Genomic DNA, 24812 nt, shown 5'->3' with positions numbered 1-24812 from the left:
TGATGCAACGTTTCTCAATGGAGCCAATGCAAGTCAAATGGCATTTGCAGCTCCTGTTATATCTAATGGAATTTTCCTCAAGGAAGCTGCTTTGGGTGTCTATAACTCGGACATCCGAAATCCAATCTTCACCAAACATGGAGGGTGGCTGGAGGAGAGGCTGCTGAAGATGCCCTGCGAGTCTGGCATCTCTGAGTGTGAAGGGGCATGCCCTAGGGCCCCTGGAAGTGACAGATCGACGAACCGGTCTGCGAACAGGGGCGAATCCATGAAAAGTTCATGATCTGTGAAACATGATGGACTACAGACCAATGGTCTGTGTTTTTTTCCCAGTTCATGCCCGCCTCTACTCATGAGTAAACATACACAAGGTGAGGCTGTAATATATATAAAATAAAACAAATGGAAAGTGAAAGATCTTAAAAACTGCTGGAAATCATCTCAATTCTATTACAGTCAAGAAGATTTAGAATTATCTACTATTTTTTAAAGTAGACAGTCATCAGCTGGTACATATTTTGCAGTGTTTTCACTGAAATTGGCTAGAAAACTCCAACCAATTTATTTAGAACTGCTGTGCATCTGGCACAAAATTAAGGGTTAACAAGCACTGAGGAACCAATAAAGCCTGTTGTACTGCCATACGGGAAAGAGAGTGAAATATTTCCCAACTCTTTTGAAAATGATACCTAGAATTAAAAATTCTTACAATGATGAAAGAGCTTGTTTTTCAAAGCACATCAAAGCTAAGTTGACAGGCAAGTTTCCTCAATTTTTTAACTTCCGTTCCACTGATTTTGTAATTGTGTCGGTCAAACATCACTTAATACAATGATTGAACACAGCAAGCGTACATTATGAAAAACAAATTTTCTGTTGGATGGTATAATCCCAGAAAGCATTAATAACAACTGTGGGTTTGGGGATGAAGGTGTGGTTACCCAACTGGCCCACAAATACCAAGTTTAATTGGAAAATGTAAAAGGCAATATCTGTATCCCAAGTTAAATAAACTCAAAGCTTAAGAGGAATCAAGTTCTAGGTATAGTTATTCAGTAAATGTAAGAGAGTTGGGTATTTTTGTCCTGTCCACAATAGCACATCGGTTTGGAAATCCAGCAATTTCTGACCCTTAAATACAAACTCAAAGAACTTGTTCATGCACTACCTTTGAAATATCTCTCAGCTATTTCACTTACACAAGCAGTCTCCTCATATGGGGAACACAGACTGTAGTGACATTTTCGTAAGTTTCAACATTAGATTTCATGGAGAGAGATTTCTGGATTTTGAGGAACACATACATACTACTTATGGAAGCTAGTTCTTCCACAAATTTTGTGCACTAATGTTATACCATAAACATGAGGAGACTACTCAAGCAAGCACTTAAAATGTGGTAAAAGTATACACTGGTTCTGGGTCATCCACAAAAATTCTAGATATGGTATTCTTTGATAGCAAAGCTGATCCTTCAGTAGCAAGTTACCATGAGATAGCACATGGTACCCCTTGCTGTGGACCCTTATTGTGCTCTGTGGAACCCTGCAAGATAATTTGCACTCTGGAGATAGCTAGTCTCCAACCCTTTGAGCCTGTTCCAAGGCTCATCCTTTAATACCCATTTCTGCCTCCAAATGCCTCAACAAGATGGCATGGTCTACCATATCAGAGGGCGCAGATAGATCAAAGAGCAATAATGAAAAATTGGCTTTATCTATTTTCAGACGGAGATCATCCACTAAAACTACTTGAGTTATCTCCGTCCCGTAGCCTGGCCTGAATCCAGACTGAAAAGAATCCAAAGCACCAGTTATCCAAGAAGACCTGGAGTTGGTTAGCTACTGCTCTCTCAATCACTTTGCCCAGAAAGGGCAGATTACAGACTGGGCGATAATTAGCAGCTTGTTTGTGTGGCCAAGGGAAGGCCATTGTAAGTTAATGATTGATTTGTGATAGACTTAAGGGCTCGTTTTTGTGGTCCTTACTTGATTTTTAACAGCTAAATTGGCAAGGATCCAGTGCACAAGTAGTGGCTTTCACAGATGCCAGGATCCTGTCAAGATCCCTCATTGTAACTGATTCAAAATGATCCACACATGCACCAGATTGTGTATTAAGCATTTCTTATACCTTGTCTACAGTACAGCTGGCATTCCGAGAATATTTGTGCTATTTTATCGACAAAAACTTTGCAAAGAGCTCTCAGCTAATTGTTCTTGAGACTGTAAAGGTGCAGATCTAGGAGTTAGAAGATGTTGAGATACCATGAATAATGGGATAGTCATGAACCAACTTATACAATGGTTAAAGAGAAGTAATATTTCTTTGCTGCTATCACTGCCGCTTCATAGGTCTTCCAATGGAATCTGTAGCATGTTCCATCAGTTTCAACACGAATTTTCCTCTAGTGCCTGTCCAGGCATCTCACAGCATTCTTTAGGTCATCCAAGTACATGGAAAACCACAAGGCTAGCTTTCTTCCCAAGGGCTGGAGAGGTCGGTGAAGAGCATTGTCTGTTGTTAATAGCTTCAAGGAACTTTACATTCCTGGCATCAGGGAAAGATTAAGACCACCAGGGAAAATCCCAGTTGGCTGATGGCCCGGGGGGGTACCTTTCCTGGCCAGAGCCCCCCTGGACCCAAGCGAGGGGTGGCCCTTGCCCCATTTGGGGGTAGCCCTTGTAGTGAATCAGCTGCCCAGCCCTGTGCAGGGCAGGCAAGGCACTGCTACTGTAAGGGCTAGAGACAAGGCCATTTCCAGGGTTGTTTTTGTTTCCTGGATTGGCCATTCCTGGCCTATTTTTTTTGTCTCAGCACTGGCGGTGTGGAGATGTCCCCAAAATACCTTCTTGGTGAAATGTTTTTGGATCCAATAGAACAAACAAACAGCCATGCACTTGTTCTTCAGCGAGCCTATCCACTTGTAGATAGGATGGTAACTTAGAAGTTTTATTTCACAATAGCACCCAGGTTCTTAATCTGACTCAACAGTGCCAGGAAAGGCCTGAAAATAACAGTATTATTATTTTGGAGAGTTCAGTATAATGTGCTATTCTGGTTCCATTGAACAGACAGGCCATTCGCTGACTTTGTTGCTTTATCAGAATTGCTCTAATAGGGCTCATTTTCTTTCTTCAGCAAGAATATTACTGCAGTCTTCAGCATGCCACAGATCCTAGCACCATTGTTACTGTGCAGCAAGGAAAAGCTCCTAAATGTTTTACTCATCTAAAGGTCTTTATATTTCAAAAGAAGTATGTAATAACTCAACACTGAGCTAGGATGTTGGCTTTCTATGCCTGGAGGCCTGGCCAGAAGCATTATATGAACTTTGGTTGACATGATGGTGACCATCATTTTGCTCAGGATAATTCAATCTATACCTTCAAACTGGAAACTGCTCCTTGTTTCTCTAGCTGTACTTTACACATATGCCTTACAAGATTTTTTGTTTTAACAACCACAGCAACCTCTTGGCACATATTTTGTCTTGACAAGTATGTCACCTGTTATTTTTGGCAAGATGCTCTTTTACAGATAAATGACGTACTAACTCACCAGCTATCCCCAGTGTTTTTTGGCAACAAATGACGGTGGTAGGGGGATCCACAGGCTGGGTTTATTGTTAACTACAAAGGCAGCTCTCCATACCCAGTGTGAAGGAAAGCCTTGCAAAGAAACCAGGAAAAGATGGGGCTATGCCATGGGATTTCACTGCAATGCCTTTGCAAGTGGATAGTCCCATGCCCAGTCCCTGGTATTGCCAAATTTTATAAAAGGCTGTCAGAGAGCCATTGTTGGGAAGGACCTCTGCCTGCCAACTGGGAGCATCACTGCCTCCCTGAGAAGATATAACTAGGTAACTCAGTAGGAGGAGGCACTTTTGTGTCTTTAAAAAGTTAAAACATCTGTGAAATGGTCATATCCTGATGCTTCTCTTTCACCGCTGCCAGATGGCTAATTCGGAACCTGTCATAAGGTCTCAAGATATTAATTTATTTATTTTGCTCAGGATACTTATACTGAAGCAAGACAGGGAGAAACATCTACTTTGGCTTATTCCTGCAATGTCATCCTTTTGATGGACAGCAGACACTCCCTCTCCCCAAAGTAAAAAAGAGTCCAGTAGCACCTTTAAGACTAACTGATTTTATTGTAGCATAAGCTTTCGAGAATCACGTTCTCTTCATCAGATGCATGGAGGGCAGAAGGAAACTGGCCAAATATAGAGGAGGAGAGGGGGGAGGGGGGGAAGGAGGAGAGGGGGGATGTAAACAACTCCTTTGATATGGAGATGCAGACAGCTCCTTTTGGTGTGGGGATCAGTTTGCTTGTGTAAAGGTTCAAAGGAGTTTGCCGTGTTAGTCTGTAGTAGCAAAATCAAAAAGAGTTCAGCAGCACCCCTAGACCAGTTTCCTTCTGCCCTCCATGCATCTGACGAAGAGAACGTGATTCTCGAAAGCTTATGCTACAATAAAATTGGTTAGTCTTAAAGGTGCTACTGGACTCTTTTTTATTTTGCTACTACAGACTAACATGGCTAACTCCTCTGGATCTCCCCAAAGTGTATCAGCTGTAATATCAACATATTACATAAGTAACATACATGGTTTCCCCGTTTTCTACTTTCTTGTCACTTCCCCCTCAGAAACCCGTAGCCTTTTCCACTCCACTCCACTCCCACAGCAGCTTGCACACAATCTACATAGGGTCAAACTACACGTGCAGGTTTTTAAAGAGCTGGGTCTGGGTTCCCCAGTTTCCCAGATCCAATTCAGGCTCCCTGCAGTCACCTAGCAGCTGTGGGGAATGGCTGCTAAAAAACCAAATGGCATCACAAACCAAACCTGCACATCTAGCTTGATCTACAGTCAAACTCAGAAAAGGAGGGGGAAGAAAACAATTCCAGGTGGGTCTCTTCCCTATAGGGCAAGGCTAATGGGGCCATCAGTTATGGCAGCTAGCAGAGGCATCTGCTGAAAGAAACAGAGCATGAGAAGAGAAAAAAGGCTAGCCAAGGGTTACCAGGTCCCTCTACCCTCCCACCAGGAGGATGGAGTCCCTGGTACTTACCTTGTGCCGGGCATGAGATCCTTCTTTGTGTGCTGTGGCCCGGGACTGACACAACACCATCACTTCCAAATTGGCCCCAAACAAAGCATGGGAATGCTCCCACAGCCAGCACAACGACGTCACTTCCAGAAGTGATGTCACCATGCCAGCTGTGCGAGCACTTCCACACTCCACACAGGGCCAATTCGGTCTATTTGGGGCCCAAATCAGCCCTAAACGAAGCGCAGGAATGTTCCCGTGGCTGCCATGATGATGTCACTTCCGGAAGTGACATCGCCGAGCCTGTTGGGAGCACACACACAGCATGCATTCCTTCGGTGCCTGCCAGTGGTGGGCAAGCTCTGGGAGCTTGTCTCCTCCTGCCAATCACTGGGTGATCGGCAGACAAGAGGGCAAATACCTGGGAGTTTGCCCGCTGCTGGCAGGCACCTGGGACCCCACCAAGGGGGTAGGCTGGGAAGGTGGCCCTGCCTAAAAGGCAAGGGCTGCCAGGACCACCATCCACCGCCCAGAGCCCCTGGGATGGGCGGTATATAAATTGAATAAATAAATAAATAAATAATTTCTCTGGGCTTCTTTGGCAGCTCCAGGGTTTTTTTAAAAAGGAAATCCGAACACTGCTACTTCTCTAGTGAGTATGCTGTACTTAGGATTGCAGCCAGCACCTGATACATGTTCACTTAAAAGTAATTCCCATTGAAATAAGATCACATAAATCACCAGAAGTGCCTCAATTTAGGGAGAGTAGGAGTGTTCTTTATTGACTAGTGCCAGCCTCCAGGTGGGCCTAGAGCCCGCAGAGAATTATGATTGATCGCCAGATGACACAGGTCAGTTTTCCTGGAGAAAACAGTTGCTTTGGAGGGTGGATTCTATGGCACTATGCCTTGCTGAGATGCAGCCCCTTCCCAAACTGGGCTCTCCCCAGCCCCGGCCCCCAAATCTCCAGATATTTCCCAACCTGGAGCTGGCAACCCTATATCCTGGCGTTGGGGCTGAACTCAGAAGTGAAAGTAAGCTGACACCTTCTTCCCTCTCTCTTTCTAACAACCCAACAGGACTTACTTTTTAGAAACTTTAATGGACTGTTCTTAACATGTATCATGCAATAATCCCTTGCTTTCAGAACACTTCCTTAATTAGTTTGTTGTTTACCTTACTTTCTTTGCACTTCTGTTTCTCTTCAGCACAGGATGAAAGCCAAGGCTTGAACCTCTGACCTCTGTCATCATCCATGAAATGTGAACGGTTCTCGTCTCTAACATAGTGAACAACTCTTGATTTACGATAGCAGGCATCTTTTATCTCAAATTCCTCCCTTGCCCCCCTCCTTCTTTAATTTTTTGCATATAACAAATTAGGAAAATTATTTTCTTTTCTTTTACTGCATCTGAAGAATTGAGCTCATGAAAGCTCATGTTGGAATAAATGTTATTTTTTAAGGTGGCATTGGATTCGGTAGTGCAGGAAAGGTTCAGGAGCTCAATGCTTCTACCTTCTACTTCAAGCAAAACTACGTTTTCAAGCAGTAAAGGAAAGCCAATATGGCTTTCCTCCTAATTCCAGGTGGATGATTTTGATCCTGGCAAGCAATTGCGCAGTCATGTCTCTTGTGTTGGATGAATTGCCTGAGCCTGCTGAGAGTAGACAAGGCCTGGAACATAGAATGGGGGAGAGGATTTCCTCAACCACACAGACACAGCTCTGGAGGTGGTAATGTCTTACAGCAAACTAATATAAAAAGAACTCGAAGTTGTACATTTTCTAAATGCTGTGTCCTCAGTTTCTGTTGACTTCCTTGTTATATAGTATCCCCAAACTGGTAATAAATCCAGAGATATAGCCTCTTGCAGTAGAAGTAAGCAGGAGACGTGTGCCATTTTAAACGACCAAGTTTTTATTCCAGCATAAGTTTTTATGAGCTAGATAGAGCCATTTTGTCCCCAAAATTCCTATCCCCAAACTGAGATTCTGATGCCTGATTAGGATATATTTAGAGGAATCTTCATATTAAGTAGTGGTTGGGCCACAGATGTTGCACAGAGTTACTCAATACATCAGGGACCAATTTCTCTATTGTAGAGCTGTTTTGTAAATTCATTAATCTTTTTAATGTATCCTGCTAAGGCCAAAATGCCTTAATAGGCAGCAGGATCTCACCCCAGTAAAAATGCTCTTATGTTTCAACCTCAAAGCTGTACCGATGCTCTCCCCACAGAAACTCAGAACAGTGCCCATGTATCTTGTTATTAACCAACATATGCATTATTTCTTTGAGCAGTTTTATTATTTCAGTGTCCAAGAGTGAAAAATGTGGAAAACAAGGTTGCTATATCTGGGGTGTACAAACACATCTGCTCTAAATTATTGAAAAATGTATGAAAAATCTGAGAGTGCTTACAACGAACAATGAGATTACTATATTCAAAAGATATTTAAACAGCTTCAGAATTAGACTTTGATAAGGATTAAACCATATATGATGCTGGATTCTGTGACTGGAACTGATATGTTATTTGGTCTTAAAAATGAGGCATGCGGAAGGGGAGTGCTATACGGTTTGTGGCCAAAGAGGATCCCTACACATGCACACAATTATTGAGGAAAAAATGTAAAAAGCAGAATTCAAAGACAATGAAATGCAAGTAGTGCAGTCTGAGACTATTTCTATGTAAAACATAAATAGGGTCACCAATTATTTCTGTTATGGTCACTATCTTGGTTATCTTATCTCATGGTCTTTTGTAAAGTAGCGAGTTCTCATCTCAACACGCTCACTCTAGGTGGCCTTAGGCAAACCAGTCTCTCTTGGTCCCCATTAGAGGTGGGCACGAACCCAGAAAAAAATGAACTGTGCGGTTCGTGGCTCATCACGTTTCACAAACCATGAACCACAAACTTTCATGAACTTGCCCCGTTTCGTGAACCATTTCGTTTGGTTCGGGGTTTATCACGATGTGGTTCTCCAGATTAGAGTCCTGCCGCTCTTAAACACTACATCAAACTGTGGAAACCAAGGAAGGGGCAAAAAGCCCTCCATGACCATTTCCACTGGCAATGAGTTACAAGGGAAACCTGGAGCCCCTCCTTTCCCCTAGGAGAATTTGGAGCCATGCAGATTGACTGGATTTTTAAAAAGTTAGTCCCCACATGAACACATGACTGAGAGCGTAGTTGGGCATTCATGACCTGACTCATGTCACAAGTAATATGTATTTTGTCCCACAGATTGTAGTTTGTCCCACAGGTTGGGTTTGTTTGTTTTTTAAAAAAAACTGTGTCTTTCACAATAAACATTAGCAATAGAGACAATGATTTCTGCCAGTCAAACTAATGTTAAAGCCACTGGAACAGACAGGATACCTTTTCCTGATCAGCCAGTACTTAATTCATCATGCCAAATAGTGCTAGCTTTCGGTGGCAGGACAATATTCTTGCATTTGCATTCAATGCAAAGCCTTCACAACCCACTTCCTTACATGATATAATCATCACTCCCATGTGCACAGATATGTGCCATAAAAGCATAAATCCATGACTAAGACCAAGAATGGTTACGCTGGATTTTTAAAACCATTTGCATCTCCTAATTCTGTCAACCAGTTAAAAGGATAAAATCCTTTATGCAAGTGGCCAGTACAATATTGGCTAGGCAACATTCTTAAATAAGGCATAAATCTCTATGGAGATGCAATGGTCTCTAATACATGCAATTGTTTTAAGATAAACATGATGCCTATTCTCGTATTTAGTCTAGTTCAGGGTATCTGCCAAGCACAGTAGCAGATCTGTTGTTATACCTCTTTTAATGCCAGCATAATTCATTCATAAGTGACACTACTTTGTGGCTGATTCTGGGGTGTCCTCCTTAAACAAATATCAACCACATACCTAAGGAATTCTGTTAGTAGAAAAGGAAGTTTCTTCATCACAAGCATCCCGTATAGGCTTAACCAAAACAAAACAAGATTTATTTTTCCTTCTGGAGTTCTTTAGCAAACAGCAAGTTAAGCTATATAGGACTAACAAGTTTCTGTTGATTATCGTGCTAAGCCATCAACAAATTAAAACTGGCCTAATGAGGACTAATTAACTATCATCACTGGAGTCGTCTCTTAGTCGTCTCTTTTTAGCATCAAAACTATAATTGTCTCTTTCTTCTATGCTAGTACTACTTTCTTCAGGATGAGAAAGTCAGAAGAGCTCTCCATCCTTCTTGCCTGGGTCCAACCAGACCAGAGGCTACACAGGCTCTTTACAATGTCGCCAGGCACTCATGTTCAAGAAGCATGTTGCTAGATCAGACTCATGTTCAAGAAGCACCAAGATCACATAATCCTGGCATCCTTCATAAGAAACACAACGAGTGGTCAACCAGAACCTAGTCAATGACCACCTGTAGGCAAGCCTACCAGTTGTTCAATCCTGACCTACTGGCCCTAATAAAAGTATAAGCTTTGCTCCATATAGGATTCTTGTCAGCCATTAACAGATGTCCAACTTCCTTGAACTTAGCAAGTAGAGCTTACCCCCATCATATCCATAACAGGTGTCTATTAAATACCCAATATTCATGTGAAAAAGAAAAGCTGACTTCTCCAGGTTCCCAGTTCTGTGTAGTGGATGTTGTCAGACACACCCTAACAATGTGAACTCTCACCTAGAAAAAAAAGGTGTGGCAACAGACATGATAAACCTGGTCCATGTTATGGGCCACTATTTTATTGCAGGGAATCCGTACAGAAGGAGACACTTGTTCAGGCCTCTTCTAGACACATTTGTACTTTGGTGTTGTACATACAATACCATATATTTTTGGTCCCCTCTGACATATGCAGATGTTTTCCATTGAAAAGCACGCATGTCTGAGGGCACAAAAAAGCAAAGCATAAAGGGTATATGTCTGAGAATTGCTAACAGGGTACTGCTTGCAAGGTGTACTGTAGGCAGAATCAGTGGGGAAGTTATTAGATTTATACAAACCTAAACTTTGTATTTAGGGTAGCTACTTGAGATGAGGGTAAGGCAAAACAGGTTCTATTGATGCATTTACTGTCAACACAGTTTGGGGTTGCATTAGCTAGAAAAAGAGAAATTTAGCTCATTTAAAAGGATAAATTGAGATGCCCTCAACTGAATCAGTGGGTTCCACTGTTCTGCTAACGGCAGCGCTTTTCTCCAGCAGAAGATTCCTCGTCATTGGAAATAAATCATATGATCCCACCCAATGCAACTTCCTGCAAGTAGGGATGTAGATTAGGTATTATTTATGAAGCTATCACATTGCCTTCAACCATGGCTAAACTTTACGTACTAAAGAAGAGAGTATTATATTTAGTACACAATTGCCAAAGATTCAAAATATGAACAGAGGGAGAGGGGAGCAGCTAGGAATTTCTCCTCAAACACTTTTACATTTATATATTTGAAAGGCAGGTACCAAATCCTTTTCCGTTGGACCAGTGGAAGCAGAACAGTAAGATGGAAGAGCCTACCACATTTCTTCCCTCAATACGCTCTTCTGTGACCTCAGACCCTGGAAGAAAGTCAGGCAGAACAGATTACTCTTTCCTGACATGCAAATGGCCAGAAAGGTTTCTACTGCTCCTCCCCCAAGTTTTGTGTTATGTCTCAGGAGCAGACAGAAAGTAATTGGTAGAATATGTCCACATTAATTAACTTAAAGTTGCATAATTAAATTGGCAAGCAATTTGCTAATAGCCGTCACTACATCCAGGGACAGTGAAATCGCCAATTTAATCACTTGTTTGGTCAGGAATTATTTCCTTTCGTCCAGAGTTTATTGTCCATCAACTTTAATGGGTGCCCCAATTTCTAGCATTTGGAAAGAGGGAGACAAGTTCTCTATACCCGCTCTGTTCATCCCAAGCACAATTTTATATACATCTCTATCTTGTCTTTGTTCAAAACTGAATCCCAGGCTTAGTAGCCTTTCCTCTTGAGAAAGGCAATCCAACTCTTTAATTATCTTGGTTACACTCTTCTGTACTTTTTCTAACTCTGTAATATCCTGTGTGTCACAGATCTATACAAGGGCATTACAACATTGGATGTTGTGTTTTCAGCTTCTTTCCTAATAATCCCCAGGTCCTGAAACCTAGGTACTAGTGAGCACCAGCTCAAACGAAGCCTTGATGAATAAAGAATTAGCAGATACTACTAAAGAGGCATTTGAAGCATGCTTACTTGAAAGTAAAGTTGAAATCAGAAGAAGCCAGAAGTTGGTCTAGTACACTTTCATCCTGCCTTCCTCCACAGAGCTCAGGGAAGCCTATATAGTCCTTCCCCATTTTACCCCCACAACAATACTATGAAGTAAGTTAGGTTGAATTCTGTGATTGACTTATGCTCACTCCGTCAAGCTCTATAGGTGTGCAGGAATTTCAACCTGGCCAACACTCTGTTCTATCACACAGATTTACTTAGCACTACTATTTCAGTATCCTGTGCCAGTACTGTGTTGTAAGAGACTGGAATAAGTACTTCCTATCACTGCTTCCACTACTTGGTCTCTGATATTTACTCCTTTGTATTCTTCACTGTCCACTGAATTAACTGTAGTCTATGAAAGTAGTTCTATGGCTTTTTTTCAGAACAGCAGGAAACATCCACCATATGGGTAAACTAAATGACCTGCCTTTAAGGAATTCCGTATCTCTTGACCTTCATTCTAGCTCCCCTTCTGGAATTTGACAGTGTAAGACATGTTGGGTAGCATTCCCTTAGCAAGGACAACTACTCCATACCCCCCACCCCCAAGCCTTGAAGACTGCCAATGAAGTTCTCTTCTGCCAAGACAAAAATCAAAGAACATCAGATATCACAAATGCTGAAGGCCCCATGTATTTCATGCTCATAGTAAGACAAGACACAACACTGGCAAAAGTGTATCTTTCGCACTGGAGAAAATGGCATTGCTTGCATCCTACTGGGCATTAACAGGACAGCTCATTGGCTCACTGCATGCTTTGCAAGATTACTTATTCCAGCACTAGCAGCATAAAAAAAGACTGGGGCAGAGGCGTGGGGGAACAAATTTTATACAACAAACAGAAAGTATGCTATTTTTCTCTCTAAAAACAAAAAGGAAAAAAGAATGACAGCTTCAATGATCAACCCACTTCTAGTCCCCCTGCCCCCACTCAGGAGCCTTAATACATTGAAGCCAACGTAATAAATGTAACAAATTTCCCCAGAAAACAGCAAGGTCTTTAGGTAAGAGTGTTGTGAAGCAACTGATGGCATCTAAAAGAGAAAGATGAATAGGTTTGCTGGAAATAAAATAGCCTGGCTGAGTTGCTTCTGGTAACTAGCCTGAGAAGGGGGAAACCTGTTCTGCCCTCCCTGTCTCAACCAGTAGGCCTTCTTTATAGTGGCACACCACTAATGAACACAGCTGTGCATCTATAGGCACCTGAAATTGTTGGGCTACGTCCCTGCATGTCATTCCTATTTTGTTTTTTATTTAAAGAGCTGGCAACTCTAAATATAAACATGAGTTTGTCACCTCAGTTTTCATCTTAAGCATTACATTATGCTAGCACAATTTCAAGCCAATATGAAGCATCATTTCATTCAGCTGAAAGCTTCCCCAGGTTGTCTACTTGCAGCCTCAGGCCAACAACATGGTAAACATGCACATTTTGGATGGAAGCAGTACTCTAAAATGAACTTCACTTTTATTTACTACCACTGAAATTAAATGGCACAGATCTGCAGAGCCATCCATCCATCCTCCAACTCCGGCCTAAAGCAAGAACAAAGTCCCAAACATGGACGCAGCTCTTTTTCCACACAGGATCCCAAGACTGTGGCCATTGGCTAGATTTGAAGAACAGGGAGGTCAGTGGTTTTACAAAGGGTATAATTAATTATTAAATCATTTGGTAAAGTAGAAAGAAACAGAGCACAAAGGGGATACCTTCCTTTGAAAAAAGATGTCAAAATACAGGCTGAAAAGCACTCACTGCATTATATTTCTACTTACACAATACCATTTCTTGAATTGTTTAATGTGTCATGTTTAATACTTATGACTTGTTTCAGATTTCTGCAATCCAAGCCCTATTACATTGTTTATTATATGTCTCCTCATCCTATTGATTGTACTAACTTATATTTATGTAATCTGTCTTTGGTCTCAGAGAGAAAGGTGGACTATAAACAAACAAAGCTTTTGCAACCTGGAGACTCCCATTTTGATTTAAAATTCTTCATGGACCTCTCTCCCCCACCAGCATCTGACAGCTACCAGATAACCCCTTTTGTAAGTTTTAGTGCCCTCTAAATAATCACATCAGCAGAATTAAGCAAAACATTTTATTGTCTGTACATGTCCTACAAAGTCAAGTCTCAGAGGGCAGCCAATTCTATAGAGCCTTAACACAAAAGGCCCTGACCCAAGTTCTAATCCATCTCATAGACAGAGAAATTTCTTCCACCCACCAGGGATTCTTAGGAAGGGGTTCAAATGAAGAGGCAGAACAATATTGAAGATGTCTCCTCATTAACGATGATGCAACGTTGGTCAGCACTTCACTAAACAGGATCAGGTTTAGAAAAATGGCTGCAACATTCCTCCAGGCACAGCAGAATACATAACCTCTCTTCATCACTATATTCATCATCTAGTCATACCAACATAATACAGTAACATTCCTAATCCAATCGGGCATCAAATAACTTTTCTAGCCGTAGTTAGTTTCTACCATACATATAACATGTTTATCATGCATACCATTACTCTCTTTACGTACCCACTAAGTCCAAGTCAGCATTTGTTAAGGTTATCACTAAAGCACATTCAAAAAGGAGAGACTGTCTCAGTAGCTAGCGTCAATAGCTTTTCATTTCTCCCCCCTTCATCATCCTTCGATCGGAAGGGACTTGCACCGGAGACAGCAAGAACTTTCCTTATTTCTTAATAACTTCTATATAGAGGCCAGCTGAACAGAGATAGGAAAGGGCCTGGAAAGACTTTTGAGGCTGCTCAGAGACCAACACCACACAACAACTGAACTTCTGATATTCAAATTATTATTTCAGGGCACCTTACCTATGGAAGAGAAGAGGTGAAGCAGTGGCACAGCCTTAAGGAGAGCAGCGGCCCAGCTGCAGAGCTGTGTAGAGAGCCAGGTGAGACAGTAACAGCAAGAAGGAGCAGTCAGGAGGAAGGAATCCATCCTACCTGACCTGCCGTGGCTTAACCCTGCAGAAAGGGTATAGTGGCCAAGGCAGGAGCTCAAGGAGCTTGGAGAAAGACTCAGGCTAGGAACATGGCCCAGCTCCTAGGTAGGAAAAGGTAGAGGTGATGAGAAGTGAACTAGCCAGACTACAAGGTAGCAGTTAACCTCTGAAATTAGATGCAGAGGAGTTAGCCGTGTTAGTCTGTGGTAGCAAAATCAAAAAGAGTCCAGTAGCACCTTTAAGACTAACCAATTTTATTGTAGCATAAGCTTTCGAGAATCAAGTTCTCTTCGTCAGATGCATGGTACAGAGACTGGTCAAATATAGGAGGGGGGAGGGATCCCTCTCTCTCCCCCCCTAACTGCATCTTCTCTCTCCTCCCCTCCTCCCCCCTCCTCTTCTATATTTGACCAGTTTCTGTACCATGCATCTGACGAAGAGAACTTGATTCTCGAAAGCTTATGCTACAATAAAATTGGTTAACCTCTGAAATTAACACCGTAAAAGATCCCAGCATACATTTCTGGTATGTGACTGGTCTTTGGGACTGCGGAAAGAATATGGCACTTCCCCAGGGGATGTGGCCCCTAGCCCTGGGGTCTTCACAGGTTAGCACATATTTCCTAGTGTCATTCGATCAATAACAGTTCCTAGAGCTGAGTAACTGGATCCCTGCAACTAATCAGCATACTTTCTCCCTGGTACTCTGAGGTGATACAGAAAGCCAGATGACTGTGGATGATGACAACAATACAATTTCCCACCCTTTGAAAGAGTGAGAAGAAGATTCCATCCACTTCCTCTGAGTCCCTGTCCCCATTACTAGAAAACAGAGAGGTTTTCATGTCATCTGATTAGGCATGAGCTGGAGCACCCTTCAAGGGTTCCCAACAGTCCTTGGGCCTTAGCTGGACAAATGCTGAACTAGGGCACTGGATGGGCTAACATGTATGATTTATAGGTAAGGAATTAGTTCCCATGATATCAAAGACAACTTTCACTGATGAAACAGATCACTTAAGAAGTTCATTCAACAGCCAAGTAGCGTTGGTACAGTTCTCTTGGGTCAGAGAAAGAGCATGAAGAATGACTGGCATATACCTTTATGGTATGGAATTTTTAGAATTGAGTACATCTAGTCTTCCATTACACATTCACAATCTTGTTTTATCTCACATCTATTTCAGTGGCATTTACAGAATGTATTTATTTATCCAGAAAATTTCTATGCCACCTCTCCAGGAAACTAGGGTTGACAGACACTAAGGGTATATTAGACAAAAGCCTCGATTCCTGCAGTAAAGCTGTCCAGATTGGTAGAAATCCAAAGGCTGGTTTAATACCAGCCAAGGCTCAGCTGTCCTGTGCAATTTGTATTGTGGTATGGGGTAGTTATACATGCACAGATGCAGAGCCAGGCCACAGAATCCAGAATGTAACCAGATGTGACAGCTGCTGCATAAGATTGGGGTGATGCCCATGTTGGATAATCTCGCACCCATTCTGGTTAAAGAGCAACCCCACTCTTTTCTTCCATTTTCAGCTCAAGATGATAGAAAAGATAGATGAAGCCTTAAAAATCACGACATGGTATGTGGACTGTGGAGACAGTATTTTGTAAGAAAAGAAATGCTACAGAAATTCCATTAGACTCGAGTATCTGTTGGCCCAAACTGCTTTCATTCTTACTACATTCCGTAAGACTGTTCCATAATGAAAAGAATTTGAGTTTAATTAGTTCCAGTTGTGTATGTACCACTACACTCTTATACAGAGGGGAGGGTGTTGTGCAGCTGCAAACCCTGTTGGCTAATTGCTTGTTTTCTATTTGTGAGCAAAATAGATAAAGCAAAATTCAGCAAGACTAACCACCACATCTATTAAGGGCTCACACATTTTCAATCAGTCTCTGTTCCTGTTTGGCATTCTTGGAATGAAGTGCTAAACCCCACGAAATTCATAGATTATATACTATTCATGTGTTTAAAGCCTACAGGAGTGCAAACGTAAAATGAAAAATGACCCTGTTTTTGTGCTAAATGGGATGGCGTTAAGACTGGGGGTGGGGGGGTGGGGACAGACTCAGTACCAAAAGGAAATCCAAGCTCTATCCCTGCACCAAGTATAACTCCATAACTATACTAGGCGACAATGTTTAAGAGGCAGCCATTCCTAGCAAGCTGGAGCTTGAACTGATTTGAGTTCATTACAGAGCATGTTATATCCCTATTTATTCTTAGATAACTCATGGTCCACTGTAAAAATATTAGCAGAAAATAAGCTAGAAGTTTCTGCTATGGTTGTCCTCAGATGTTACAACTGTTGTTCTATTAGTAAAAAGCTTAGATGTCTTCTAGCCATTCAATAACTAAGCTTGAGGTCAGATCCACCTTGGTTATAATATGGGATGTGATGAATTTTGATGGTCAGCAATTACTAAGTTGACCACAATGCCAAGCCTCCCACTAGCAATCAAATTCATTCTTGAAAATGGAAAGCCAGCATGTTGGAAATATTTTTGTTAAGCGGCTTTATTGACAAACTTCACTCATATCCTCAAATGTTAAATTATAGCACATGCCCCCACCCCTTGTAAGTCAATTTAATAATTCTAAGACTCCTGGCAGTCCCCTGCTGGCTGGGAGGACACTGTCACTTCCTGAGTTGAATGGTGGGAGAAGAAAAGCAACTCTGCGTGTGAAATTAGGCAATACTCGCAATACGGCAGAACTGAACATCTTTATTCCTGGGAATTATTTCTCTAGAATTATGTAGCAAAATGTCTTCCATATTTGTCAAACTTCCTTTCCATATTTCACTGGTCACTGACGAAGTCCTGCAAGGCTATATGCATACAGCTGAGAGGGCCAAGCAGGTAGCTGATGAAGTTTCCTACTAAAGGGGTAGGCCAACTCCCAGCACACGTGCTGAAGAGCAACACCAGACCAATCTGCTCAGCACACAGAGCAGTTTCTTTCTGCCCAAGGAATCCAGACAAGTCCCTGAGATGCTGGCAAGGCTGATGGCCTACAAGGGAGCTATGGGCATGGTTGCCAACCTCTAGGAGGATTCTGGAGATCACCCAGGATTAAAACATCTCCAAACTACAGAGATTAGTTCCCCTTAGAAAAATGGCAGCTCTGGAGGATGGATGCCATGGTGTTATATACCCCGCTGTGGTCCCTTCTCTCCCCTCTACAGGATCCATTCCAGTCTCCAGGAATTGTCCAGCCTAGAGCTGGCAACCCACCCTATGGTTCCAGTCACTCACCACATCTGCACAGCCACAAGCAAAGTTTGATACAAGCCCCTGAGACTCTAGCAGCACTGCTGGGGCTCGGCTTGCTCCTAGTGCACCTGGCCGATTAACCCTCTTCTCTCCCCTTTCCTTCTGGTTTGCCAGCACACCAATATCTTCATAGGAAGGCTTCTTCTTAGCACTCATGCCCAAAGGGTTGGATACACGTGTCCTATGGTTTGAACAGGCAAGTTGTTTTTCAATTAAAAAACTGGCTTGCGTCTTTAACGAAGTAAATGGCTGCAAAGTGATATTCAAATAAGCATTTCTAGTTTGCAATGAAGTTTTCTACAATTTACACATGGTCTGTTGAAATGAACCTTCTGTACTTGTCAACATACAATCCTATAGCAGTAATGATTGCAATCCTCCTGCAAAACTCTCAGAGCTCTGTAACTTGTCCCCATGGAACACATTTGGTAGGGAACCATCAAGGCCAAACACTTATGGGTCCCAACAACTCTGGACAAGAATCTCTGTGTATGAGGCCATGCCAAATGTAGCCCAATTTATGTCTCATCACGGAGGCAGAGACTAATTGTCATGTACTAAAGAACTTAAATATTTAAAATTGCTTATTAATGACAATTTTAAAGGGATTTTAAAAAATGGAATACTAGATCCCAGACAAAAATATTGAACAAAGGATTGCTTCAAAATCTCCTCACCTTTTCACTGTTTCTTCCATTTACCTTTGGATCTGTTTTCTTAAATGACTGGAGAATTAGTGATCAAGTGCCTACATATGGAAAAACATAGGTGCTTTTCCTACTATCAGTTGACTGCACTACTAATATGGACTCTGAATATAAATAAGCCTGTTTGTCAGAATGAGATAAGCTGGCACACTGAAAAGCTCCCGTCAGCTTCCAGCACAAAGAAAGATGCATAGGCCCAATGAAGCAAATAAAAGGATTCTGATTTCACTCTATTCCAATTAGATCAAACTTAATGCCTTTCTACTAGAATTGATTCTTGATCAAATACTGTAGCATCTTGAATTGCATTGCACTGCAAAGATGATGTGGTACATGGCTATACAAATAACATGGAATAATACAAGACTGGCTACCCTCTACACTACATTTAAGAGATGCCAATGACAGTTTCACTCTATTATTGGCAAGAGACAAAAGGCACAACTGTAAGCAGGAAGACACACCCTTTTCCTTTCAGAAACAAAAATGCAAAATCAAAGACCTCACTCTTCCAGCCCATGTTACCTGCAGTATAGCTGCATGAATTCAAGATGTTTTTTTCTATGGTTGTTGTGGGTGAAAGCCTTCGACAATACATGTTTTTTTCTGTTACTTCAAGTCACTTCAAACATTTTTGTCATGCTCAAGGTTGTCATATTCCAAAATAAAAAAGAGCTCTTGACAATAAAGTCAGACTCCACACAAGTGCCAGTTAAGACTTATGTAGAAGATCACTTCAAAGCACAGCCCTACTGACTTTTGTCTTTGGTAAGTGCTAATCTAAGGCAAGAACTTAATATCAAATACATGCAAAAAGAAAGAAGCAGGCTGTCTTGCTTGGGCAAAGCCTGAGGCTTCAGTTCCCCTCTTGCTCACTGGGACTCACACATCAGGCATATGAACCTGGTCCATCGAGCCCACAATTGTCTACTCTGACTACTGGATTCCAGCCCGGTTTCCTGAGCTCCTTTAAGTGAACACTGAGCTGTAGGCCCTTTATTAAGACAAGGGGATTGGTCACTACAAAAAAAAAAGTTTGCTTAGGAACTAAAACTGATTAACGTAAATGCAAAGTCAGGTGAAATTTCACCACGGCAAGGAGTCCAGCTAAAGTTGCAAAATAAATTCAAAAAATTCACTGCATCAAACAAGGGGCTTCACCACAATGAAATGGAGACTAGTCATTTCATTTCCTAAGCAGGTCCTCTCATTTCATTTCCTACGAAGGGTTCATTTAATGTGCACTTAAATGATTGTTGTAAATCAGAAGTGACTTGATGGCACAAAACACACAAATGATGCTTAGGTTTTAAATTAAAAACATTCTGTAATTTAAATTCTTTGCTACCTTATTCTGCTGGCCAAAAGACATGAACATTTACTACAACTTGATTTTTACAAGGGGTTGAATAGGTAGCATATACCATTAATAGGAATGATGGTGGTTCAGAACTACAGAACACTGCACACAATTTTTTCCACTTTGAAATTAAAGAGAAAGTCACACAGTTCCTTATATGCCACAACAATTTCCATTACTTATAGAAAGAATGTTACTTTTCTTCATCAAAAAAATGGCTGCTCTTAATATTGCATATAATGGTTGTGGGACAGGACCCCACATGCTGCATTCCACTGTAATGGCTTGTGAACCATACTAAACTCAAATTACAATAATAGTATGCAAGACATTGTTCCATTTCAGCAAAGTTACAAAAGCCACTATCACCAGCTATGAGCTGTTATTGCAACGAATTTCCCATTGTCAAGTAAAGCATATCCTCTTATTAACAGCTGATGCTGTTACAGAGGTTTGTTTCAGTTCTTCTGTTACCAAATACTTCCTGAGAATAAGATTTATCGCTGTGCCATTCCAAAAGAAAAAAGAAAAAAAAAGATCACTGGAGCCCCATAGAACTCAGATGATATTTAGGTAAGCCAGGTGTTGAGAATTGAACTCTATGGGAATACTGGTGTAACCTGAACCGCCCATGTCTTAAGGGCATACAAAGCTTTCAAAGGCCAATAAATACAAGAATTTAACTATTTAGGTAACATGTAAGGCTTATAGGCTTCTCTATACGCCTACTATTTAGAAGGAATTCACATTATAAGACGAACCTCTCAAGTGCCTACATGGTTATAGGAATAAAAGCAATTTCACTATTTGGAAAGCTGCAATTTGTTTTTTGAACTCTTGAATGAAAGGGGGGGGGAGAATTCTGTATTATTCCAAATCCCTATAATGACATTCAGAAGCGATGGAGCCAGTATACACATTAAAATGTTTCACTGGATAAGCTGCCTGTGTGAATTTTCTAGGGTCATCCTATGAATGTAATACTTAACTTCTCCACATAGATGCCCTCATGAAAGGAATTCTGGAGCTCCTGTTGTGAAACCACACCAAGATCAGACAGTCTGAGGGTCTGAATGAGAGTCCACGTGCAGTTTGACCACGTGGTATTGCACCTCAAGTGTACAGCTGTAGATAATTTACCCATAGCAAGCCCAAACAAACGAAAAACAGCATTGTTTGCATCACACTGATAGTTAAACAAGATGGCTGCTCATTTTCAGCCATAATAGGTTGACTCGCTACAATACAGAAGCATTTTTCTCCAATTACATTTCATGATATTCTTGACCTGGGTGGCAGAACCAAAAGGCTACAGAATCGACAGCTTCCTGTCTATTCTATTAATCTTCTAGTCTTACTTCCCAGCTGCTGTAGTGACATTGCCTTTAGCTTATCTCTCTGATTCCTGAAACATCAAGGCCTTTGGACCATGCTGTTATCTTAAGTGTCTGGACAAGTGTCCTGTAGAAGTTCAGACTTCCAGAATGTCATGACATAGCATGGTTTATTCTTCATATACTTCTTAGTCTTGCTGAATGAGTTTTTTCCAGAAATACTCAGAGACAATCTAAGAACTTGAAATGCTTATTTCTATAACTGAAACAGACTAGGAGAATGTGTACACCATAAAGATACAGTACTCAACACAGGATTGGGAGAAAACATTTCTCAACAATGGATTAGGAGAACACAATACTTTTCCTATTACTTAAGCAGCTGTATGTATCCATTTGTTAGTGGTGACTGTACAGTTCATTCATTTATTTATACATTTATTGTCAGCTTCTCTCAAGAAGACTCAAGTTTTACAAATTGATTTTCAAATAGTTTAGATACTGAAACATCTAAACCCATAATTTTATATACTAGTGACATTCAAATGGGAGCACCAGTCACAAATTACATGCAAAAATAAGGGGTCAGACTAATTTGAACAATTATGGGTTGCACCCATGAGCTTACACAATGATATTAAATACCATCTTTTGGTACTCAAGGTCACCTTTCTACCTTTTTCCAGTTATTTTCTTAACCATCACTAGGAAGACTGACTCTCTCTCCCCTCCCCACACTGCCAGGAAACAAATCTATGTTTTCTTTGTACTGTTCACCACTATCTTGCTGGGACCAGAAATACTGACATGTAAGACTGGAAAAGAAATCTGGGGTCACAGGGGCCTGTTGCACTGGAGAGTTACTGAAGCATCTAAACCCATCACCAACAGTGACTACAATCCTGTGCAGAATTATACCCTTCTAAGTTCTTTGAAGTTAATTGACTTATATGGGTGTAATTCTACTTCAGATTGCACTGCAAAATACTTGGTTCTGAGAATCAATTCAGGCATTGCATATTCCTTACAATTCTTTTTTCTTGGATCCAAGTGTCTATTTTGTCATGCTTAAACATGAGAGGAAGCCACCACATACAGCAGATTGTCTCATTGCAGGAAAAAGTCATCTATGAATCATCCCTGGGATATCTCAAGACCCCTCTGAAGCTTGAGTCTGTAACAAACATTTTAAGATTTTCAAGCTCTACTTCATCTGCTGCATCAAACAGGAAATGAAGAAACCTCAAAAGCGTCTGTGCGAAAACTGTATGCACTTACATTAATACACATATTTGAGATTATAAATTCTGGGCAAAGAAAACAAACCCTACATGTTGTTTTCATCAAACTAATTTCCCTCTCAGCAATTAATAATTTGATTTCAATTACTTTTTAAAAACCTGCCAAAAGGTAGAGAGGTTTTTCACAAGACATATAAATGTATACTATTGTCTGGCCACTAGGTGGCCCATCACAGATGTTCTCTCTCTGACCATTTCCCTCCTGAGCATTTAGTCAGTAGCAAGACTGTGTGCAGCCTCCTACACAAATACTAACATTGCTTTTACCATGCAAAAATGGGGCTGACAGCACGGATCAGTGACTACGGTTACTAAGTGCCAAGGCTTACGGAGTACCAACACTGGTATAAGCAATGTGTGTCCCTTGCCTCAAACAATGCATTTTATTTATCAGTCCAAAGACATCACCTGTCTATTTTACTCATGACAAACAACAGTGCCTTCCAAATATCACCTGTATTATTACATAAATGTTACTTCAAATAGGTAATCAGTGGGTAAACACACAACCTTTTGAACAACAAATGGACAGTATCCTAATGAATATCAGAGTTGCAATATTTGATACAAGAAGTTGGACAGAGTAAACGCAACTACTAGATGCATAAAATTCCAAAGGAACAATGCTGTAATACAGGGATTATCTACCACCGCCATCCTTTTATACAGTCTGTACCATAGTGACCATCAGTTGGATTTCTAAACAGATACATATTTTAAGCATCAGAGGGTAGCCACGGGGGTTAGAGGTGCAGAAACAAAAGACTGATATTAAATGCCCCACCCACTGCTTGATTAAAAGGCACCAGGAGTACGGCACCAGTGGAAATGAGTGCCTTTGATTGCCTCCAGTAAAAACCAGCAATTGCTCCTCCTCTGTAATAGATAAAGAACACTTCTCTAAATTGCCTAACCTAAGAGATTTGTGTCAGCTGAGACTGGGCAAGAGGTCCCTGGTTCTGGCCATGGTCCCCCCCCTCCCCTCCATTCATCAGATGCACTGAATGAAAGCCCTAAATACTGAAAATTCTGTTCAGAAGGTATTCAATCTGAAGCCATTCCAAGGCTGCTGCCATACAGAGGACATCCTCTTTGGGAGGTTCAGTTCCAGTCGAGGGAGGCACCACCCCAGTCATTCAAGAACAGAAAGCCACTTCCCCTGCCCAGATGATGCTGGGTTGTAAAGCAGATTAGAACCCTTTGCAGTGATGAGGCTGGACATGCCCATCAGTTATACCCTAGCGATCATCTAGAACCGAGATGGCCATCAGATCCTTTTTTGTGGTCTTTTCCCAGCAAGCCTTCGCCCTTTTTCTACAAATTTAATCACACAAACCCAGAACAAGGCGGCATTTGCAAAAATCCCCTTTCCTCTGCCTTCTTTTGCACGGCTGGAGACTCTCCTCCTAGGCAGTGTGCAAGCTAATTGCCTCTCGCCTCACTCCATTTGCATCTATTCCTCCCTCTCCCCTGTCAGGCGGGGCGATGTTTTATTAGACACTTTCAAAAGCAAGCCTTTGGGAATTAGTTTTTGCACATTCCCCATTCAATCAGTCCTGATCAAGAGCCTACGGACTTGCGTGCGCGGTATGCAGAAAAGCACGGCATGGCGCGTGTGTGCTAAAGGTGGACGAACGCATCTGCAGCTGCCCTTTGATAACAATGCATGCTCTAAACACATATGTTGGAGAGAGAGCGAAGAGGCAGAGGAGATGCTCGGCAGACTCGGGTCCCCTCGATTTCTTGACGCTCCCCACTCCCAAACCTCACTGACTAACGAGGCTCCAAATTCCCTCCGTAGGAGCATGTGCATAGCATCGCTTTCCACAAATGCAGCTGCGGAGAGGCGCCACAGCCACAGCCACAGCGGGAGGGACGTGTCCTACTCGCCGGCACCTCTCCTCCCTCCGTGGCTACTCGCCGGCTACGCGCTGCTTCGCGGAACGGTAAATGCGACGTGCGAAAAAGATGCGCCGGCTCAGCCTTCCTACTTACCTTCCCGGGCTTTTAACAAGACCGTGTTGGCCACGATGTTTTCCAGCTCCATTGACAGGCTCGGGCGGCGCTGCGGCGGGATGTCAGTGGCGAGAGCGGCTCCTCTGTCTTCCCGCTGCGCGTGTGAGAGACGGAACAAGCCGCCCCTGCCCCTAGCGCATGCTGCCGCCCGCCCCCCTTGCTGCCTCGACCGCGCTGCTGCCGCCGCCTCGCGCGGGAACCGCCGCTGTTCGCCCGGCTGCCCTGTGTGTGTGTGTGTGTGTGTGCCGCCCTCCCTCCTCCGGCACTCGGCTCCCCCCGCGACTCCTCGGGGCTACTCCATTCTCCGCGCCTGCCTGCAAGCCTCTCTCCCTCCCTCCTCTGACGGTTTAAGGTTTCAGATGCTTCTGCCGCCCTCCCCGGGGGTGTGGTACTACGGAGCTGGTTCCGCAGCATTACGCAGGCGCCATACTCAACAGCTGGCTGGTTCCTCGGCATTTCTGGGCTGAGCATGTCGGGAGGTGTAGTCTTTGCGAGGATCTCAGACTTGAGGGTGTGTGGGTG

General features: G+C 42.2%; 1 protein-coding gene across 1 annotated transcript in view; it reads right to left on the bottom strand.

Moving 5' to 3' along the window:
* GRK5 (G protein-coupled receptor kinase 5) overlaps window positions 1-24321 on the bottom strand; it is a 252430-nt gene extending 228109 nt beyond the window's left edge. Inside the window, exon 1 of the mRNA XM_054983923.1 lies at window positions 24270-24321. Within this exon, the coding sequence (XP_054839898.1) occupies window positions 24270-24321 (52 nt within the window). The remainder of the gene's footprint in view (window positions 1-24269) is intronic.
* Between the last annotated feature and the right edge of the window lie 491 nt (window positions 24322-24812).

This window comes from Eublepharis macularius, chromosome 6, assembly GCF_028583425.1.
Source record: "Eublepharis macularius isolate TG4126 chromosome 6, MPM_Emac_v1.0, whole genome shotgun sequence".
Classification (NCBI taxonomy): domain Eukaryota; kingdom Metazoa; phylum Chordata; class Lepidosauria; order Squamata; family Eublepharidae; genus Eublepharis; species Eublepharis macularius.
This window is presented reverse-complemented; position numbering and strand designations above follow the sequence as displayed.